This window comes from Ceratina calcarata, unplaced genomic scaffold, assembly GCF_001652005.2.
Source record: "Ceratina calcarata isolate Rehan_Ccalc_2016 unplaced genomic scaffold, ASM165200v1 scaffold39.2, whole genome shotgun sequence".
Lineage (NCBI taxonomy): Eukaryota > Metazoa > Arthropoda > Insecta > Hymenoptera > Apidae > Ceratina > Ceratina calcarata.
Window position 1 is genome coordinate 532,845 of NW_017162322.1, and position 20,530 is coordinate 553,374.

At 40.0% G+C, this 20,530-nt stretch overlaps 1 protein-coding gene across 2 annotated transcripts in view; it reads left to right on the plus strand.

The window, feature by feature from the left end:
• AstA-R1 (allatostatin A receptor 1) overlaps positions 1–18,661 on the plus strand; it is a 21,557-nt gene extending 2,896 nt beyond the window's left edge. For both annotated transcript variants that reach the window (XM_018026812.2, XM_026814459.1), the window contains exons 2-6: positions 202–916; positions 1,750–1,879; positions 3,551–3,805; positions 5,213–5,461; positions 17,893–18,661. In XM_018026812.2, the coding sequence (XP_017882301.1) occupies positions 519–916; positions 1,750–1,879; positions 3,551–3,805; positions 5,213–5,461 (1,032 nt within the window). In that variant the 5' untranslated portion in view covers positions 202–518 and the 3' untranslated portion in view covers positions 17,893–18,661. The remainder of the gene's footprint in view (positions 1–201; positions 917–1,749; positions 1,880–3,550; positions 3,806–5,212; positions 5,462–17,892) is intronic.
• Positions 18,662–20,530: the final 1,869 nt, after the last annotated feature.

Below are 20,530 nucleotides of genomic sequence, written 5' to 3' on the forward strand. Positions count from 1 at the left end.
AGCTATTTATTATTAGCATTGTTCTTCCGACGTCTGATTTCTCTTTAATTATAGGAAATGCGTTTTTCTAAGGTACATAAACTTTTGGGATTGACTGTATAGCCAATACATCCTTAAATAAGAACGTATCAAAAAAGTAATATGCTTTTTGTGACAAAGGATAAAGCAGCAAGTCTGAATGGAAAATGAATCCCTTTTCAGATTTCCAACGCGATTGTATTTTTAAGAGGAACAGCGTGATAATCAAAAGTTTACGAAGACATAACGTCGAATGAATTACTTTTATCCAGCGGAAAATGAATTACGAAGATAAAGAAAGTTAACGACACCCTCATACCAATATTTATTTTTCCAATCTAATTACCATAGACAGAAGTGTAATGAACACATCGAAAATGTTCCTAAATCGTACATGGACTTGATCAACTGAATTTAAACGCCAGAGGGATACGAAAGTTTGAATGAAAGGAATCCTGCCAGGATTTAATTTCAATAGCCAATAACCAGTATCGTAGATAATGGTCCAAGAGATGGAGGGTACTTGGCGTGAAGTGTCCAAGAATTTAACGAACACGACGAGTCAAGAAGATAGCGACCGCGAACAGGTCGAGAGAATCGTGGCGGTGATCGTGCCGATATTTTTCGGCATGATAGGCATCCTGGGACTCATCGGGAATTTTCTGGTCGTGATCGTGGTCGCCGCGAATCCTGGCATGAGATCCACCACGAACATCCTGATCATCAATCTAGCCGTGGCCGATCTCCTGTTCGTCATATTTTGTATACCCTTCACCGCGACCGATTTCGTACTACCGTTCTGGCCGTTCGGTAACTTCTGGTGCAAGATGGTCCAGTACCTGATCATCGTCACTGCTTTCGCGAGTGTTTATACTTTGGTCCTCATGAGCCTCGATAGGTGAGTCTCGGTCGTACCATCGTGCATAGTGTGTTCCAGCATCTGCATGCTTGTGTTGTTCATCCGAGCGTCTTACGTTCGTGTTCGCATATTGTGCTTCGAGCTGAACCCATTCTTGCAATGCCAATATTTGAATTTCACAGATAGTGGTACTGAATTTCGTCTAACTAGCTTCGGTCGCGTACTGCTTTCAAGGTTGACGTTTCCAACACGAAACTTTGCGAATCATCAAGGACAGGCGAGAACAGACGCCAAGCTGAGAACGAATGCCCTGCCTGCATCTGTTACATTGTTACCAAGTTGAAACTCATAAACCATGTCTTACGAATTACATTCCCAACCATTTTGAATCAGTAAATAGCTTCGTAAATTCGCAATCGGGTGAACTGTTGTAAAATAGATCGTTCATGGTGCTATCGTTTGTATAAGAAATTTTGCCAAATTTAGAATCAATCGAATATATTCGTAGTCCATGAGAAAGTACCGGTTTCTATGATCAAGAGAGAACTATGCCGCGGATATAGTTTCCCGATCACGAACTTGTAATTAACAACTAGGTTAATCACGAATCCCCTGATAGCTTGCATAATTCAATTCATTGGCTTTTATCCAAGTCAATTAGCATCCATAATTCACCATTCACGTTTAGCGTGTTATGCACGAAACGCGTATTTTGAAAGTAAACGTGTCCATCATCGCCTAAACTGTACGTCATCATATTAATACGCTACTTTTTAATTCGTAGCTAAGCGATATAATGAATATGGTTTAATATCCATAATAAATTGATTATTCTGACGTATCGTAATGAATTTGCGTTCTGCTTATTACAGATACTTGGCAGTGGTTCACCCCATCACTTCTATTACATGGAGAACCGAGAATTATGCCATCGTCGCAATTTGCATCGCCTGGGCGATGATCCTCGCAATATCGGCGCCTGCTTTCTTCATCCACGGCGAGGTAAGTCTTATTCGCAAACATTACAGTCCTGAAGTAAATTTCGCTCGAATCTGCATTAAGTTGATAAAGTCTGCCGATATAATCTACGACTAAGTGTGGAAATTTAATTCAATGATTCTCCAAGAGATTAGATTCTCTCTGAATTCGTATCTATTCTCTATGCATATATTGATTCCGTTTTTCGGAACCTGCATTGAACGCGAAAAATTTTGTCGAACTAACACCTCTCGCTGATTGACTCCTTCCATTCAGTTATGCGTTACCGACCGTATTGGAACAATCAGATAACAATATAAAGTGATTAAAAATTGTATGAAAAAATTCTTTTCCAAATTCCAGCCGGCATGCATTAAAAAAAGGAACAGCAAACAACTCTTGTACGAACTTGTGATTGTCTATTGACTTGTTAACCGGAGAGGACAAAAGAATCGTTAGGAATCGAAACGAATTATCGATATTTAACGAAATTGGTTTAACTAATACTATGAAACTAATTAAAAATAAATTGATGAGACGAACGGGTTCCAAAATAATATTCCGGCGATGGTACTGGAAAATTGAAATGGATGGAAGGAAAATTTTACCGATTCCTCATCTATCCGGGTAATTCCCCAATGAGTGTTCTTACTGTAATTACTTTCGGATGAAATGAACGCACTCTGCCAGACAGCTGTAATCATTCATAACCGGCTGCCCTCCTCTGTAAACATAAAACTATGATAACCTGGCCAATTCCCATTTCGGGATTTTATTACGCGACGTAATCGTAATTAAATCTCAATTTGCTTGTTCCATTTCGAAAATAACATTTTTCTTGTCTCGACTGCAATTTTATTTCATATCTCGCGCTTTAGTAACTGAGCTAAAGTTTTATGAAGTGAGAGCAGTAATTTTCACTAATCTAATATCTTCATGTACTTTAGAAATTTATTTCGCCTCATATACATATAAGTACGACGTCACGCCTATACATATAGCAATTTTCACTAATCTAAAGTGTCATCTACGATCCATTGGCATTCGTATAAAAGTTAGCCACGTAAAAACGATGTGTCGCTCCTAATTGTCCTTAGTATATTTTCCGGCAGTAATGACTGATGAAACATGCTAGGCGTTCAAGTGAACATCGTTGCGGCCGTTTTGTGCAAATTTCATTGAACCTCCTTCAAATACACGCGTAGCTCATTGTTGCCGGCGTTACACATGATTTTCCACCGACGGAAGTGACAGAAATAACCGTTTCTATGTTCGTACTGGTGATCGTTCCGATGATTATAGCTACACCGTATTTTAGGGTTCGCGTGTACGACACGTGCAATTCGAACGCGATGCGGAGAGCTGTAAATCACGGCGTACGTTCTCCACGTGCGTCAAATGCGCATTCGTACGATAGTTGCACCAAGAGAGAATCTAATTTTCCAATCGATTTCAGTGATTTACATTTATCAAAATTTTCTTACGTTTCAAACGCGTTACGTCTCATCCATTTTTCGTTTTTTTTTTCACACGTTTCTTGAGTTATTAATTTGGAACAGTAATTCTAATAAAATCTATGACAGAGATTAATGATATTACAATATTCGATATTGGAACGTTCCAATATGAAACATAATTTAGAAATTGTCACGGTTGCGAGAACTCTCTTTTCATAGATATGAATTTTTTTTCTAGTTCCAGGAGGACTCGTCGAACGGAACGACTTGTCGGATTCTGCCGCAGTACAGCTGGCCGACGTTCCAGATCTCGTTTTTCCTAGTTAGCTACCTGCTGCCGCTGTTGCTGATATGCTTCTTTTACATTTGCATGCTTATCAGACTCTGGCGCGGCGATCGCGTGAGCGCCGAGAGCGCCGAGAGGAGAAGACGAGTCACGACGCTTGTTTTCGTCGTCGTGGGAGTTTTCGCCTTCTGTTGGTGTCCTATACAGGTTAGTTATTCGCTTATTAGTCACAGAACGTTGCCCGTAGCGCTGTTATGTTTCTGTTCACCGGACGTAACTATAAATACGAGGCACGGATTTGCAACATTCGCTGCGGATCAGATCAAAAGCCCGTTATGTAATACTTGATACTTTTTATAATTTTTGAAAAATATTTTACACTCGAATATTTTCCAAGCGGCTTATATTCGTTAACAATGATAGAACGTTTTGGTAGACGGGGAACAAAAGAGCAACGAGTGTTTTATTCAGTACGTTCGTTCCCAGAAAAATACTGTATATCTAACGCCTGAAATTCGTGACTACAAAATTCCTATTATGAATCTGATGGAAAATTCATCAGATTAGTACAATGGTAGAATATTCATGACGCTGTAAATATTACATCGCGTTCTCATTTTCATTTTCATTATGTAACAAGCATTTTATTCGGTGCAACTTTTCCCAAGGAAGCACTGTATATCTGAAACTGAACTCCGTGCCCGCAAAATTCTTATTAACGGGTTGATAGAAAATTCATCGGATTAGGTGGTTTGTGATAAAGTATTTACGATACTGTAAATGAATTTCGTAATACGTTCTAATTTTCATCCTACGTGTCTCGCCGAGCCGAGAGATTTCGTTATCGTACAAATCACGTTCACCATCGATCCGGTATCGCCGGTAATTAAACGATACACTATCCCGCGAATTTCAAGGGTGACTTCCGATGGAAAAAATTTACGAGCGGCGCGGGTTCAATGTAATTAAGCGGCACGCTATTCGTGTTAATGGAGATGGAAGATGAATCGCGAAAGAAAATTCGGTGATTTGATGTTTTACGCGGCTAATAGGGAGTGTCATGACGAGATTTATCGGCACTGTTTCAAACTTCACCATTATCGAGGTAATTGAGCAGATTTAATCAATCCGTTGACTGATCGGAATTGACAATATTTCACGTAGTTTACATGAAACTGAAAAATAACTGTAGACACTCCGTTCGATAAAAGAAACAAGGATAAAAACTTGGTGAAAGTACGTTCGAGCGCGCCACGTCGAGATTTTAAGATTAAAACGCAGCGTTTGTTCCTTTTTCGATCTCCCGCTGTGATTTTTCGCTTACGTTCAGTCTGACTACTGTTTCACGTTATACTTCTCACGACGCTGTGGAAACATCGAACGCGCCACGTTTTATCAAGTTTCCTGCTGTGAAATATTTTTCTTTGAAAACGCATTGGTCATGGAATGAGCGTACGTAGAACTATGTAGCGTTACGTTTGCTTAGCGGAATTGGAATTTGGACAGCTGCGTTAGGAATATATTTTTGTCTACCATTTTTCATGAGAACAGTCTCGATTTTCCAATAACGTAGCACTTTGTAATATTCTCTGCAATTTTTCCTTCTGTGTAAAGGTGATCCTGGTGACGAAGTCATTGGACATGTACCCGGCGTCGTCGGCGACGATAATGGTGCAAATAACCAGCCACATTTTGGCGTACATGAACAGCTGCGTCAACCCCATCCTGTACGCATTCCTCAGCGACAGTTTCCGAAAAGCATTTCGAAAAATAATTTACTGCAGACCACGGTCGGACCAGGATAGACAACTGGGACCATTGACGAGAACCACAAGAGCTGCCAGTGCCGGTGACATCATTTAGGTGAGTTTTTCATTAGATTTTTCATACCAATCAGTTTTGTTAAAAAAATTTCATAGCTTGTTCGAGTTTTTCTATTGATATTGTTCGTTCGGACAGAAGGAAACCAGTGTCTATTCGAAATTCAAAGAAGATTATATATTTGCTTATGTTTCCTAATTTGTAAAAATTGTTTAGCCGTAAATCCTTTGAGGCGCCAACGTGCGTACAAACTTTTCCATTCGCGTTCGAAAATTCCAGGATAGTATTAATTACTTAGCAGGCAATTAGCGTCTCATAATAGCAAGTAGACGCGCCTTTCGTCTTAGTCGCTCCTCGACCTCCGGGAAAAACTTCTTTTGTTTGATAGACGAGTCCCGGGGGCTTTGAAAACACATTTCGTTCTTCTTCTTCTTCTTCTTCTTCTTCTTCTTCTTCTTCCCCCTCATCCTTCTCCCTTTTTTCCCCGCTCTCCAGGGCGCTACTTGTGTCGCTGTAGGCGTAGATCCTCGAATTGAAAATGCAAGGCCATCGTTGCTGGTGCTCATAGTAGTCATCTAGGTTGCACCGGCGGCCTCGCTCCGCTGGCACCAGTAAATTACGTTTCCTTGTTCCACTGCGAATACTGTTTTCCTTATTTTCCATCTCATCAGTGAAACCTGCGTGTCGCTAACTCTTTGTCGAATTATCGCCGATTGAAGTTCGCTTATAATAATGTTGTAGTTTCTATCAAAATTATTATACGTTCAAACTGTTGGAGCAGTCAATAGTCGTTCCGACTTGGCGGAGCAATTTGAAACATCCGAAAACTTCTCGCTACGGGGGACGCCGCGCCGGTACGTGTAGTCGAAAACTTCCGTCGATCGACGTGAAACTTTTACGTATCCCGTCGAAACGTAAATGGATTTTATCGAGTATTACAAATTACAATTCCCATGAATGGATCTTTGAATAAACGTGACTAAACCGATAGGAGCACTTGCGTTAATTGAAAATCGGCTCAAAGCGAAATCCAACGCAAATTTACAAATTCCATGCATGGTATTAATGATTTGCATATCTGCATTTCGATAGTCGCAAAAGGGATAGTTGATTTTACCTCTGCTCGCAGTATCAATTTTGGGGAACGTCGTTCGTTCAAAGCGAATACACCTTGAGCCAGCAATAAGTTGAATGCTAAAAAACTGAGCTTAAAGAAAATGACGGGTACTTCGTGAAAGTTCCGATGTTTATTAATGGTTCGACTTATATTGGTTGTTATAAAAAAATTTGTTAGCCAACTTTTCTATCGTGCACGTAAAACATTTCTAGTACCTCCGTTTTAAGTCCGCACTCGGTTCCAATGTCCCGAAAATAAATGGTAGATATCTTCTTTCCTGACGTATAACGTCGTTCTTTACTTGCTGCCTCCTTATTCGTCCTCGTACAAACCGTACGAAGTGGGTACGTGTTTCTTTAAGAGTATTCACCAGTAAAACTGACTGCTTTGTCTCACGTGGCTCGAATGGAACCACCGTAGGATACGTCCACGTTGAATACGAACAAAACAAGTGGAAGACGGTATAGCGTTTTCATCGTTCTTTTTCTCTTCTCCTCCGTGTATTGAGTTTCTTCTTCGCTTCTTCGTTTTCTTTTTAATATCGATCCTTTTGGAAAGATTCCCCGTCAGGGAGTTGAAATGGCACGCGGGAGCTTTGTTTCACTCGCCGCGAGGAAATAAACTCGAACGACTCGGTTACTCACTCCCGTCCGTTCGCGCAATCTTCATCCCTTACCGTACACGACGTAACTTACATCGTAGAAGAAGCTTGAATGGGCAATAGGTGCGGACGTAAATCACAGAAGCGTGCGCTACATCGGAGCCATTGTAAATTTTGCCGGACGTGAAAAGGGCGGCTAGGTACACGAGAGAGACTTGAGCGTTTCACGATGCCCGGGAACGTACATACGCGGAACATCCAGTCGTCTCATTCAACGAACATGTCCATTTGTACCTCTTACCATCGCTCTGTCACTAATACAAGTACGTCTTCCTCGATCTTCTCCCTTCATACGATTCCTGCTGACTGCCTCCTGAATCGAATTCAAACAATTCATTTCATCAAAAGCATCCAACTTTTTAAGTAGATTTTTTGAATACAGAACATACTAAAAATACAAAGGAATATAAGTCGGATTTATGTGGATCTGGTTCGAGCTTGTTAAATCATCGATCCATTCACCGAATGCGATTTTCCATAGAATTGTTAGAGCATTCGTGGAGAAAGGATAAGCGAACACTGCGTGAGCGTATGTGTATTCATATCGCGTAGGTTTATCGATGCTAATGCAGCTTTACCGAATTACGGGAGGATTTAGAACTTTTTTCATTAGACCACACGAGACCGTTTATGAGTCGGATAACTCCAAGCCGAAAAGAAAGGAGCCGGTGCGATTAACGCGTTCAAAGTGAAAATGGACAGGCGTACCGCCTACTGATAGAGCAAAATCAACGGTGACAAACAACGATCACTAGTAATTAAAAGCTACTCGTAAAAGAAAAGTTTATGATTAACTTTATATCATATAACTATTTTCTTTTTAATTAAGAAGTTTCGAGAGTTTCTTTTTACGCTTCCTTCTTATTTCTTATTTCTTAAACTTGGAAGATATCTTTACTTTTTTATACGTTTAATAAGAATAGACTCGATTCGCTGATTGCACTTGCGCTGGGTTTAAACGTCTGTAACAATTTTATAAAATTCCGGAAATAAGGTTAAGCCTGTAAAAGCGGATTGAAGATCAAAAAGATAATGCTGTGTAAGAATATGTAAGAGCATAATATAGTTTCCATTTTATTTTTCCTGGGAAAACGGATTTCGAGGCGCAATCCTTTCGCTCTTGTCAAATAAAACTCGCGTAATACTATCCTTAAATACAAATTTTGCGAATACGTACACCGTTTCAGATTTTAGATAGCGAGGTGGAAAAATGAAATCGAATCGCGTTTATTAAAATAGAGAAAATTGGACCAATGTCATAAGACAAGATAAGCTTGGGGGTTCAATTTTGTTAAACCGATGAAAATTGAATATATAAATTAGAACGTCGTATAAATAAATCTTTTCAAGCAGTTCTCTTCATAGTTTTGTATTTTAAATTATCATTTATCATTGAGTACAAAAGTTAGGAAAACGCGTATTAATAATTAATGACAAATAGTTCAGTGAAATTGTGAAGTATTTCTGACAGAAATTACTAGCTAACACTCGCGTTATTATTCGATTTAATTGCTCGGGGAACAGCGCTTCCTTCGAAGTCGCTTATCTAACATTCCATTTAGAGAATCTCTAATTGTACTACATCGGTTTCCCACTCCAGAGCCTATGAAAAACCAAGGAGTATTGATTTTAGCTTAATAGTTTCTGGAAATCCCATTAAACACGAGGCTCGCGAGGGTCGACCCGGAGGAAATTGATCCCGGCACGTGTAGGTCGACCCTTTTACAAAGGGTTGGTACAAGGAAACAAGACATTTTTTCCGTTTGAACTTGATCATCATTAGATTACATGACGCGTCCAATTTTTCATCCGCCTTGCTGACAAAATGATGGCTCGGTCACTCGTGGAGCACGCGAAGTTACACAAGGAGGTAATATGTCAATCTTAACGTGAAAGGAGACGTGGAAGAATCCCCAAAGCAATTTTCAGATATAACTCCTAATAACGGAATCGTGTGTGCTCGTAAACATCGTTGGGGATGTCGCAGCCCCTCGAGGATGTTCGTTTTAATTTATTTTGTATCCGAGTGCAGTCCCTGTGAGGACGATGTGAGAAACTCGAATTGAATTGCCGCTTCTCCCTTGCCGATGCTAAAAAAATCTATTGGTCAATTTCGTCTGAAAGGGAAAGATGTACGTTTTTCAAGAGCCAGCGTTATCGTTTCCTCTCACGATATCAATTCAAGTAGGCGGAACGGGATCCCTTGCTATTCATCGTTTCTGAAATAATGAGTAGCGTGAAGAAAAACAGCCTATAGGAAATACGTCGCCGTCAATGATTCATGTTAGGCGCGTGTTCTCTATGAATACGTAATTTCTTGATTTCCGAGGCCTAAATCGATTTCTCTCAATGGCCGGACACTGATACGATTCGTATATCAAAAATATTGGAAATGGACCCGATTTCGTTGCTTCTTCGCCGGACTTGATTACAATCTTCTGATTTATCGATCATGCGGGACGAACGGAATGCGAAAATAGGAGTTATGTCGGTTCTTATGACTCGATAAAGAATTCCTGGATACCAGGTCAACCTCTGCGATCCTACTTTTGAATCCACGGGTATCGGGGATAATAAGACCTGCGAAGAGGGATGAAACCGGGGGAGAGAGAATGGTACTAATTTTAGAAGTACTGTTCACTAGAGGCTTGGACTGTCGTGAAAGAATCGCAGGCAGAAGGGGAATCCACGTACTCTTGTGTCTTATCTTGTGCTTATGCGCCGGCTCTTTTTGTCTCCGGATAAGTTTTGACCATTTCGTGGTCTATCGCAACACTTTAATCTGTGTCAAAGTAATTCTACGATTCTTACCGTGCTTCATATTACTTCTCGACTGCGTATTTTTCGTATGCATCGGTATTTGTTGAGTTCGCTGTTCGCCAGGATAATTGACTGAAAACAGAAAGTTTCATAGTTTCATACGGTGGATCCTGTGTTTGAAATGCTTCTCGTTGCTGGCAATCTTGGTGCTGATAAGATGTACGGAATTGTGGCAAAGTTTTAGACTGCCTGGTTTCTGGTTCTAGTTAGATACTTGTATGACTTCCATAACTAATTTTTGGTTGTTGCCTTCATTTCTCGTTCGCAAACATTTGTGTAATTCTCAAATAGAATTTATAATAAACGTGTAATAGAATTAAGAATGTACAAGGTATAAGAAGAGAAAACCCTTCTTCAAGTAAAAAGAATATAAATAAAGAATTCTCAGATGTAATATTAACTGGGGAGTGAGTATAATTCGGTTTCGCAAATAAGTAAATTGAGCTAGGATTATCATGGAGATAATTTAGAGGAAATTAACGAAGCGAGGATTTCGTGTTGATGCTCCGGGCGTTTATTTGCTTCTTCCACCCTCTCCAACTTTCCCTCGTCTATTTTTGTCTTAGCTTTCTCTCAGCCCTCCGCCGACTTCGATCATTGTGTTCAATAAAAGTATGTTCTGCACGAGTGAAAGATATACGATAGGGAAGCCAATTCTGTAAGAATTTTTATCACATTAAAAATGTTTTATGAAATATAGATTAGTCAAGATTTAAAGTGACGCGTGTTCTCTCCGATAAAACCTGATCGAGTCAAGTTCGCGAAAATTCTCGAGATTAATATTTCGGAACCCAGGGGGATTATTAGGTCTATAAATCGTCTCTAGCGTTCTGAAACGAAGGGAACGTTTGCTGCCAGCGTTCAGATACCATTATTTTTAGCTGCTTCAGGGAAATTTGTCACAGGAAATGGTGACACTATAAAAAACATCTACATATACTTTACCTTATCCAGCTTAGCTCAAAGGCATGCAGGTAGAACGTTCTTCATTATCGTTCTAGGCAATGGTTAATACAATTCTCTTGCACGAATTATCAAAGGGTATTCATCCTGATTCTCTTAAAGATTCAAAGATCGTAACAAAGGACGTAAAACTGGAAGAAATTACTATTACTTCTTTAATCGTTTTAATTTTACGCCGATTCCCTCCCTTTGTCTCGACTGAGATTTTAGAAAGGCGAGAGCGGCACCAGGAAATTAAAGGAATTCTTAATCCGTTAAATTTTAGCCTCGACAAAGGACCTCTTGAATTCTTTCGTTAAAATTGAATTTTATACATATTGTCATGTGCCTGTTACGTCACTAATTTGTTGCTGGATATAGCGCACGAATTGCGTCAGTCCTAGGAGAATACTGCAGCTTCCGTATCCATATCTACTTTCCTATGCTTCTTCTAAATTTATCGCCTCAATCTGAAAATAACTGTTACCCGTAACGAAACATTCAGTCTCCGGCTCTCGAGTTCTACGTATCAGTTCTCACTCGTTCGTTGTTATGGAACAGTTCGCTTACCTTGCGCGGAGAACATTTCTCAATCGTCAGAAGTCGATGCGGCCGTCGCTGTATTTTTAAGAACTCGAACGAACGGTGTTCTTTTTATTTATTCCAATTAAGGATGCTAATTTTTTACTTTAATTCGAAAGCCGGTCGATCGATGATCCTGGAGATCGCCGATGACAAACATCGAAAGTGTCCTAATCCGATACTTTCCGTTATTGCGCTTCGACGTTTTATGCGGCGATCGCTGAAGGAGATAAAATTCCCATAAGAGTCGAGAGATAGAAAGAGATTCGCGTGTCGTTATATAGGATCCGTCACAATCGTCTATAAAACCTATATGGTATACGATTCGGCTCGTTCCGGGTTTTATGAGTTTTCGCGCCTTTGCCGAAATTACACGGCTAAACAGGCAACGCACTTTAATCAAACCCGCATCCTGGTAGCACCGCCCGGTTGAAACGTGTGTCGCGACCGATCGATATCCTGATGCGTCGTCGCGTCGCCTACTCTTCCGCCTCGATATTTTATCTCTCGCTAATTAACATTATCAGACGCATCGGTGTACAGATAAGGACCGCGCGTCACGTGCGGAAAAAGCGTGCTCGAAAAGTGAAAGAGAAGAAAGATTTCCCGATCACGCTGTTTTTTTGAACGGTACGAGCTCTCTATGCCGATGATTAAACGGGATATTTCGTTCGACGAAATTCGAGGAAATTCATTACGCGCGATTGAAACGCGAATTGCCATTCTACATTTTTGTGCACCATTCGTTATTTCAGCACGATTTATTGGAACATGAATTTACCTTTCTACTCGGGATTGGTATGGTATCTCTCTTTCGATTGCCAGATTCATAAATTTGTTGAAAAGAATTTTGAGCGATAGAGAAATCGAGCGGTGATCATCATCACTTGTAGAATTGATGTACGTGAAAAAAGAATTTATGAATGAACCAGGAAATCGTTGTCAACGCGTGTAGTCTGTCACGCACGATCTTGCTCCGTGGTACCAAACGAGTAAAGCCTTTGTCAACCATTGTGACTTGTCACACACGGTTTCGCCACGTGTTTTCCAAAGAACAATATTGCCATGGAATATTGGGCTTGTACGTACAATATCGATTGCACTTTGTTGAATCTATGTGCCGGCATTGTTTCCTCTTTTCGTGGGTGTCATCAATTCTCTGTCGACGTGACGGATGCTCCAGCGATCAACGGTAAAACGCGATTAATTCCGATCGAGTTCACCCGTTCAAGTCCGCTCGATCGATACCTAAATCCGTATCATCGGTCATTGCGATATATATGACGGTATAAAAGAAATTTCAGCTTCTCTTGCTTACTGATGCTCCTTTTTTAAAAAAAAGTGTCTTCACGATTCCAGGGCTTAATTAACAGTTCCCAACTTTTTCCTGGCATTTACTAATTACCGTAATTTTCGCAGAAAGTTGCACGAACGTCGTAGCTATTTACTTTGCTCAGCTGCCAAGTTTGACACAATGTAAAAATTCTACTATATCACTAAACGAGCTAACTTAGTCCTCATTAAAATATAATGAAGTTACCTAGGAGAAAGATCGGACAGGCAAAGGAATAAATAGTTAAATTCATAAATCTCTCATATACCGTATTCCTTTCTTGTGAGTCAGCGTTTCATTCCATTCTCCACATTTTCTGCTGTTGATTTCTATACTCCGTGGAAACGCATTGTGCGCGTCCGTGAAAAGGTGTGAAAAGATCGCGCGAAATTGTATTACGGATGTCCTTAATTCTAAAAGTTCTCCGTGGAAGTCTCCCATGGTTTCTCGGTGTACGAGTCGCTGTCTCAGGATTCTCTAATTTTCTCGACGGTACCCGTGACACGAAGCTAACACGAAAGAAGATCACCGTGTAATCTTTCTGTTGGCCAGGAAGGGGCCGAACATATTACGCAGCGATACTAAAAGTTGCGTCTTCTAAAACAAACGTCTTACTTTTTATGGTTTATTTCCACTACGACTGGGAGGTATTCGCTGAATGGAAACTGCAATAATAAACCGTGCCGCGGATGTTCCATTGCACACTCGGTCTGCAAAGCTACTCTTAGCCGATTTCTAGCTTTCGTCATCTCCTGTTCTATGTCGAAGTAGAACGCGCAATCATTCGCGTATTCAGTGTTCAGTAATAGTCGGTACGTAATATACCTGTGAGTAGCGTTTCGCTTCGTCTTCGCATCTTCCACGTGTAATTAAAAACATATAAAGCACACGCAGTCGCAGTCGATGAATATCTTCTAATTCCTTTTTTTTAAGATTGCCTTAAGAGTTTTCTCGAGTATAACTATTCTGAATTTCAAGCATGAAACATTCCTAAGCTCTGAGGTAACGTAAACACCACTTCAATTATAAATTACTTTTTGTAACGTAGAGACAATTCTCGTTGAAAACAATTAGTAACTGTGGATTTACTTAGATTCGTTTGTCTTAAGGATGGCATATTTTTCTTGCATTTAAACATGCTGGATGGGAAAGTTTTCTTGTTTGATGTAGGTTCTATTCCAATTTCATGGTGAGTTGTGGGCTTCTGAAAACAGAGAGCCCGTTTGTCTTTGAAATGACTGGAGATCAATTTCTATTTGATGGATACTTTCATTAATGAAGTCAGATAGCACGGTGACGGAGGGCAGACTTGTTTTCATTTCTTTTTCTTGGTCATTAATCTTGGCGTACAGACCGGCGGGCGTAATTCTTGCTCCCGGCTTGCACAAATGAAATTTATTTTCCGGGACCAGTGGGTGTTAGCATTTACTCCGAGTCGTAATGCGCTTTATAAACATTTTTCTCAGTTATTGTCTTTACTGGCTTAAGACATTGTCTTTTAAGTCTGTCTACATAATTTTAAACACTGAAAATGTAAATGTTAAGATTGTATAAACTTCAGCCGGGTAATAAATTAAAATAAGGGCAAAATTATATGTACTAGGTTCCGTGAATATTTCATAAAAGACGAGCTGAAAACAAAGGCACAGTCCTGGTAGAAAATTGTATTCCAAGCATGCTTTTGCCTACGCGTCTCCTCTGAACCAGTGTAAATTCATTCGAGGAAATTGCGAAGAGTGTGTATGCTCTGGAGCGTATAATTCGCTTAACGCAAGACGCTTCTATGAGGAACGAAACTCTGCGGCAAACTCCTTTAAATATTACGCGTACGCTTATATATGTACGTGTGTTCGGTCGCCTTGAAAATATGAGGAATCCTTGTTATAAGATAATTGCGAGCATATTGGAATTTGTAATGAACATAGCGCCATGAACATGACGGCACCGTATAATATTATGTTAAATTATTCGGTAAATGGGAAATTAATTTTCAAAGAAGTTAATCAAAGTACGTGTACCGAGGTGACGTAATTAAAAAGAAAGTAAAACAGTACAATAGTGTCTTCTTAATAAAGTTAATCAAGTGCAGAGCGTTTGCATATACCATAATCGTAAATAACTGTTTTTATTTTTCTCTTAAATTGCTGTGGGAATACATAATCTATATGGAAATGTATCGTTTCAATGCCAATGCATCTTGCAGATACTTTTTATGAATTCACCTTGGATTGCAGGCAACTATGCAAATTGTGAAGGGTGTGACTCCACGTGCGGGGTTATTAAAATGTTATGTAATATATCGTCACATGAAGAAATTTATTTAGGATATACAAAATTAAACTGAATAATTGAATTGAGCTATGGAATGTATTCTTAAAAATTGATCTTCAAAGTGTTTCAGTTAGAAACTGAATTGGAAAATTCTTCGATAAAACTATTTTTACCGCAACAAATTTTTCAGCGTGCAATACCGATATTAGATAGTAAAATATTTGCGAACAAAATATTTAAATTCCTTCACGTAGACTTTCGGATTGCTGTTTTACACATCTGTGTACTTACAAGGAATTGAAGGGAGGATACGCGAGACAGATTTCATGTTTGAGAATAATGTTTGTCCTCTGGTTTAGATTACATCGTTTACTCTCTAAATCGGTTTCCTCTAGCGTGTAGAAGAGAGATCAATAAGCAACCGTTTGCCTCTGTTGCTACAAACAGAGAGTTTCGCAAAATATTTTAAAGGAATGCAAAATGCCAAAGGAAATTCTGCGCTTATGAAACGCATGTAAACGTTGCTTTTATGATTTATAAAATAATACGAAAATGTATAAAAATACAAGATTATTCCCGGTGTGAATAATTTATCCCTCGTTGTAGTATTCGGATCGATGTATGATGCGGCGAAGATTGACGCAGACTGAAATTCAGTTAACTATTATCCGTGTCTACTACTGCCGTGCTACTACTTCCGTATACGTTAATGCGAATGTCGATATCTGGTTTAGCGAGAAATCTCGGTCTGCTTAGCAATCACGTAACAGAGCAAACAAATGTTCGATATTAGCAACAAATCCTTAGAAATTGATTCCGCAAACAATAACTTCGCTAATATTAGTTTTAATAAAAATAAGGAAACCCTGTTACGTCTCCTCCCTCGTTTCTATTGTAGGACCTGTGAATGAAAGTAGACAATCGATGCACAGTTTTATTCTTGTTCTGAGGTTTCCCCCAAATTGTTATATGACCGGTAATCGTTATCTGGCAATCGGGACAATCTCGATATCTCTCTCGATGGAGCCGTTTCCCTTGTGCCAGTAAGAGAATGTTCTTGTGGCTCGCGGTTACGCAATCAGCCGTAGTAATTTTACTACGGGGAACGGTTTCGAAAGATTCAGCTTTGGAAATCAGATTACTTTGGATTTTGCGAATCCTTGGACTCTATACCAGACAATTTATGAGGAATGAGACAAAGTAAAAATGAATTTTGTTAGCAGTGATACAAATAAATTGGACTCTTTTTTACTAAGTGAAGTGCTTTGCTGCCGTGAATTTTGGAAGTGAATGAACCTAATTATGAAATATTCAGCTTAATGTGGTACGTATGTATCTTGTCAATGATAAATGAGACCCAGATAGCACGGAAATGGTCAACAATTCAGATACTTGCGGTATCACACGGTCGTCATTAGCTAGTATCGATGGACTATTCCTTCGGCTTTGTATGTACATATACTACACAGTTTATCTTGTTGCGACCCATTACTAACGTTGTGCCGCTGTCAACCTCCCTGGCAATCGTATATCATTCGATTTTGGCTCGCCCATGGCGAATTAGATCTGGCACGGATCGTAAACAGTATGATACAGTAAACAGAAACGCAAACACTTTTTGAATGCGAAAGAATACCACAGAGGAGCGGTAAACAAATATTAAAAATTGACCCAGCTTTGCGCCGTCGTCTCGAATTACTCCCACTTTCTATGTAACCGCGATAAGCTTTCATTCTCTGTGAAAGCGTCCCTATTTGGGGTAAGTAGGACCGAAAGGAGGGAGAGCCGAGTTGGTCGTAAAAAAGTAAACGAATTCACATGGAATTAACGCTGAATTGGGGAAAAGGGTGGCCTCTTAATGGAAAGTGCTTGTACTTAACTTTGAGAATGAGTCATCGGCGTCACCTAAAAATAGGATCGACTTCCGGGTAAGGTCGCTCGTTTGGCTCCTGCGGTTCTCCAATTTTAATACTCAATTATAGAATTTCAAAATCGTTTTATGAATTGACATCTTCTATAGGTCATAATATGTATTGCCATGTCGAACTAATTATCCGATGCTATTTGCGTTCACCGTTTTTGCTGGGGTCGTATCAACAAAGCTTTAGAAAGCGACGCCGCCTGTTTCCGGAAACGAAACCGTATCAGCCCGTCGAAACTAATTTGAACAGTCGCGAATTAACTTCCGTTTGATAATCCGATACTAATTAGAAGATGTTTCCAAGCGAGACGCGGGAGTTCCTCGCATGTGATCGCGAGCCGAAATCCTCCGCGATGTTTCCACGCTGTAATTCTGGGTTAGGAGGCTTACCAAAGTAGGCCGAGCCGTGAAACCGGCGGAAAACTTCACTCGGCAAGTAAGAACCATAGTTGCATTGCACCAACACCACCGTCGCTCCTAGTACTACTTCCCTCCTTACCCTCCCCGTCCACCCCTTGCCTCTTTCAGCTTCTCGCGCTTTACCGTCATCGATCTGTGTGCCCATCATTGAGTCTGCCCACTTTCGTACATAGACACTCTCGCGACGATTTCGCTGAAATGCGACGTTCAAAATTCTCAATCGTTTCCTTTTCTCCCGGGAACTGCGCGCAACTCGTTGTTAAGCCAAGCGACAGAAATCTTTTACTTTCTTGTATTTTCGTCTATGCGATAAATATTCAGTTCGGAAATGGAGATGAAAATGTATGTACATTTTGTGGAGGGTCGAGCCCCTCTTCGTTTCACTGTTACACTTTCGCTGTTTCAGGTTACAGACATCCCGACGTCCAGTAACGAGCTCTAATTGCGCCGGGTTTCACGTCTAAATTAAAGGGTATCCACGGTGTTCGATGTTCCACGAGATTTGGCTGTCGAGCACGACAGTTCGTTGTGTCGTTTTAGCATTAACAATTTCATCCAGTTATACGATTAATCAATATCGACTTTTACTCTGTCCTAACCGAATCGAAGCATTTTCGGAGGTCCGCTCGTGCTACGAGCGACCGACCATAATTCTTTCGGCAGCGTGTGCACGAGTGATAACGAACGTTTTATACAGTCGCCTTAGGCCTACGCGGAAATGAACTGTGTACATAATAATCGTTTTAAAGTGAATAATTAATAACGACGTCGAGTAACGTAAGTGATAAGTTACTAACCTAGATTTTAAATAGTAAATGTGATGCTGTTCGCGGTTTACCGTCGAAAAAAAGAGAGCTTTATTAGTTGCTTCAGGCGACGGTTTTATTCAATCGTTAAATTCGTTTTAAACTGGAAATCGTCGTGCAGTTTTGAATGGAGCAGCCGGGCGTGTCTGCGGATCTTGGTAGACGGGCTCGCACCAGTTCCGATGAAAGTGAGGCGAACTTGGGAAAGTAACGTCATTTACTGTATAGAATTTCGTTCGCGTTTTCAACGAATCGTCGTAGGTTTAAGGATTCTAGGTGTAAGAAGACTTGGCGGAGAGTCGTCCTGAGAAACCAATTGTAAAGTTAATATAATATATCAATAAAGGCATTGATGTAATGCAAACGAGACGCGGACCTCTTAATCTCGTTGAATTTCACCCGCGGAACTACCTTTGCCCTGTACACAAAGAATTGGTTTAACGTTGTTTCAAGTTCCATCTCGCAGATAACGGAGCCGGGGGTGAGTAATAAATTTTAGTATCCGCGTTCCCGAGGCTTGTTCGACAAAAGAGGTGGGATAATAATACTCGAGGCGGTACGTTTATTACGCGCCGCCGTTGCATGAACGCGGTCAACGCAGTGGACTGTTAAGTACGAACGACCACGACGACGACGGTTTCATATCGCCACGGCTTATGAGAAATAACGTACCCGTTTCGAGTTAATATTTCGCGAGCTTCCCCTTTTTTATCGTTCGCCGGCAACGGCCGATTAAAACGCAATCGTTCACGTTTTAATATTTGTTGTAAAACCTGCCTTTTAGGTAAGGAAGCAATAAATTCAGTAGTACGAGTCAATAATTCGAGCTACGCCACTTCAAAACAACGTTCCACTCGTATACTACGGTCCATGCGTTTCATTTTACGTTTCCACTCTGACGCAAAGGATCATCACCTGTAACACGTTAATTTCTATCAGAATTTGTATTATATTTTACAATATTTTCATTACATTATTTAATATTTTTAATGAAACTTTTTTCTATAACATTTAGTATCAGTATTCCACTACTATGATTATCCAGACGTGTCTCTAGTGAATTTAGAAAAGGATTATCACACACGGATTACAGTAACCACGTGAGTTCGTTGCAGGAATTTATATCGCTCGTGATTCGACGAACGTTAATTAATATAATTGAGACGAGAATCCGCTTTTCTCATAATCCTGGGATAAACGATTTCATTGCTCAATGTTCGGGGCGCTTTGCATCATTAGCCGAAAGGTAACATCCAGTGTGAATGGCCAATCGGTGAGCAACCTAACGACACGAATATCCCGATCAGACAAGGAGACTAATGAAATAGAGGAAGGGAGACTAAAGTAGAAATCATAGCAGGAATCAAATCATTTCTGACTGAGGTTAATGACTCAGGGAAAAGAATCGCCCCTTACTTATCCATTTGCTGATAGCATTAAGCTAGGCCTTCGATAATCAAGTTGATAAAACTTGCTCGCGGGCATGAAACGAGATTAGTCTGTAAACGTGACTCGAGAGATTAATTTCCACGAATTATATGCGACCCTCCCTTCCTTTCATTACTGCCTAAAGTTTAATCTTTATTATTTAAATCAATTCTTGTCGTTGACGTGAAAATATAAAACATGTTACCTGTACTGTTTTAAATTTAAAGAGACAATTTACAGAGAAAGGAGTTTTTAATTAAAATATCGAAGTATTAAATTGCATGTATAAGATATTGAGGTCAGGAACAGCATGAAGGTCACAGGGCTTTTATCAGGCCACCTTATCAACGTAGTACCATGTTTAAAAAAATATATATTCATTTTTTCATTGATCCCAATTTATCGTATAGGAATTTGATTATGAACGGTTAATGTTTGGTTTCGGGGCTTTGGCTTATAGTTCGCTACACGAATCGGGCTACTTCGATCGGGTGCCGCGCGACACCCCAAGTTATTGCAGTTACTGAGATTAGCCTTGTACAGTCGCAGCGTGAAAATATAATGTACGATTGAATATGCATTAGACGCTATTGAATATTAATAGACCCTCTCGTCGCGTAGCGCGTGGCACAACAGATTTTCCACGCTCGTTATAAACATTCATGTTAACTATGCATGAGGGTGTCAATTTCTTCAAAAAGCTTTTTATTCAGAGCCCTTATTACGATCCAGTACCCATTTGAATAATCCGCAATGACATTCAATGTTCAATTTCGTTATCACGTAGGAGAAACTCATGAAAAAATTGAT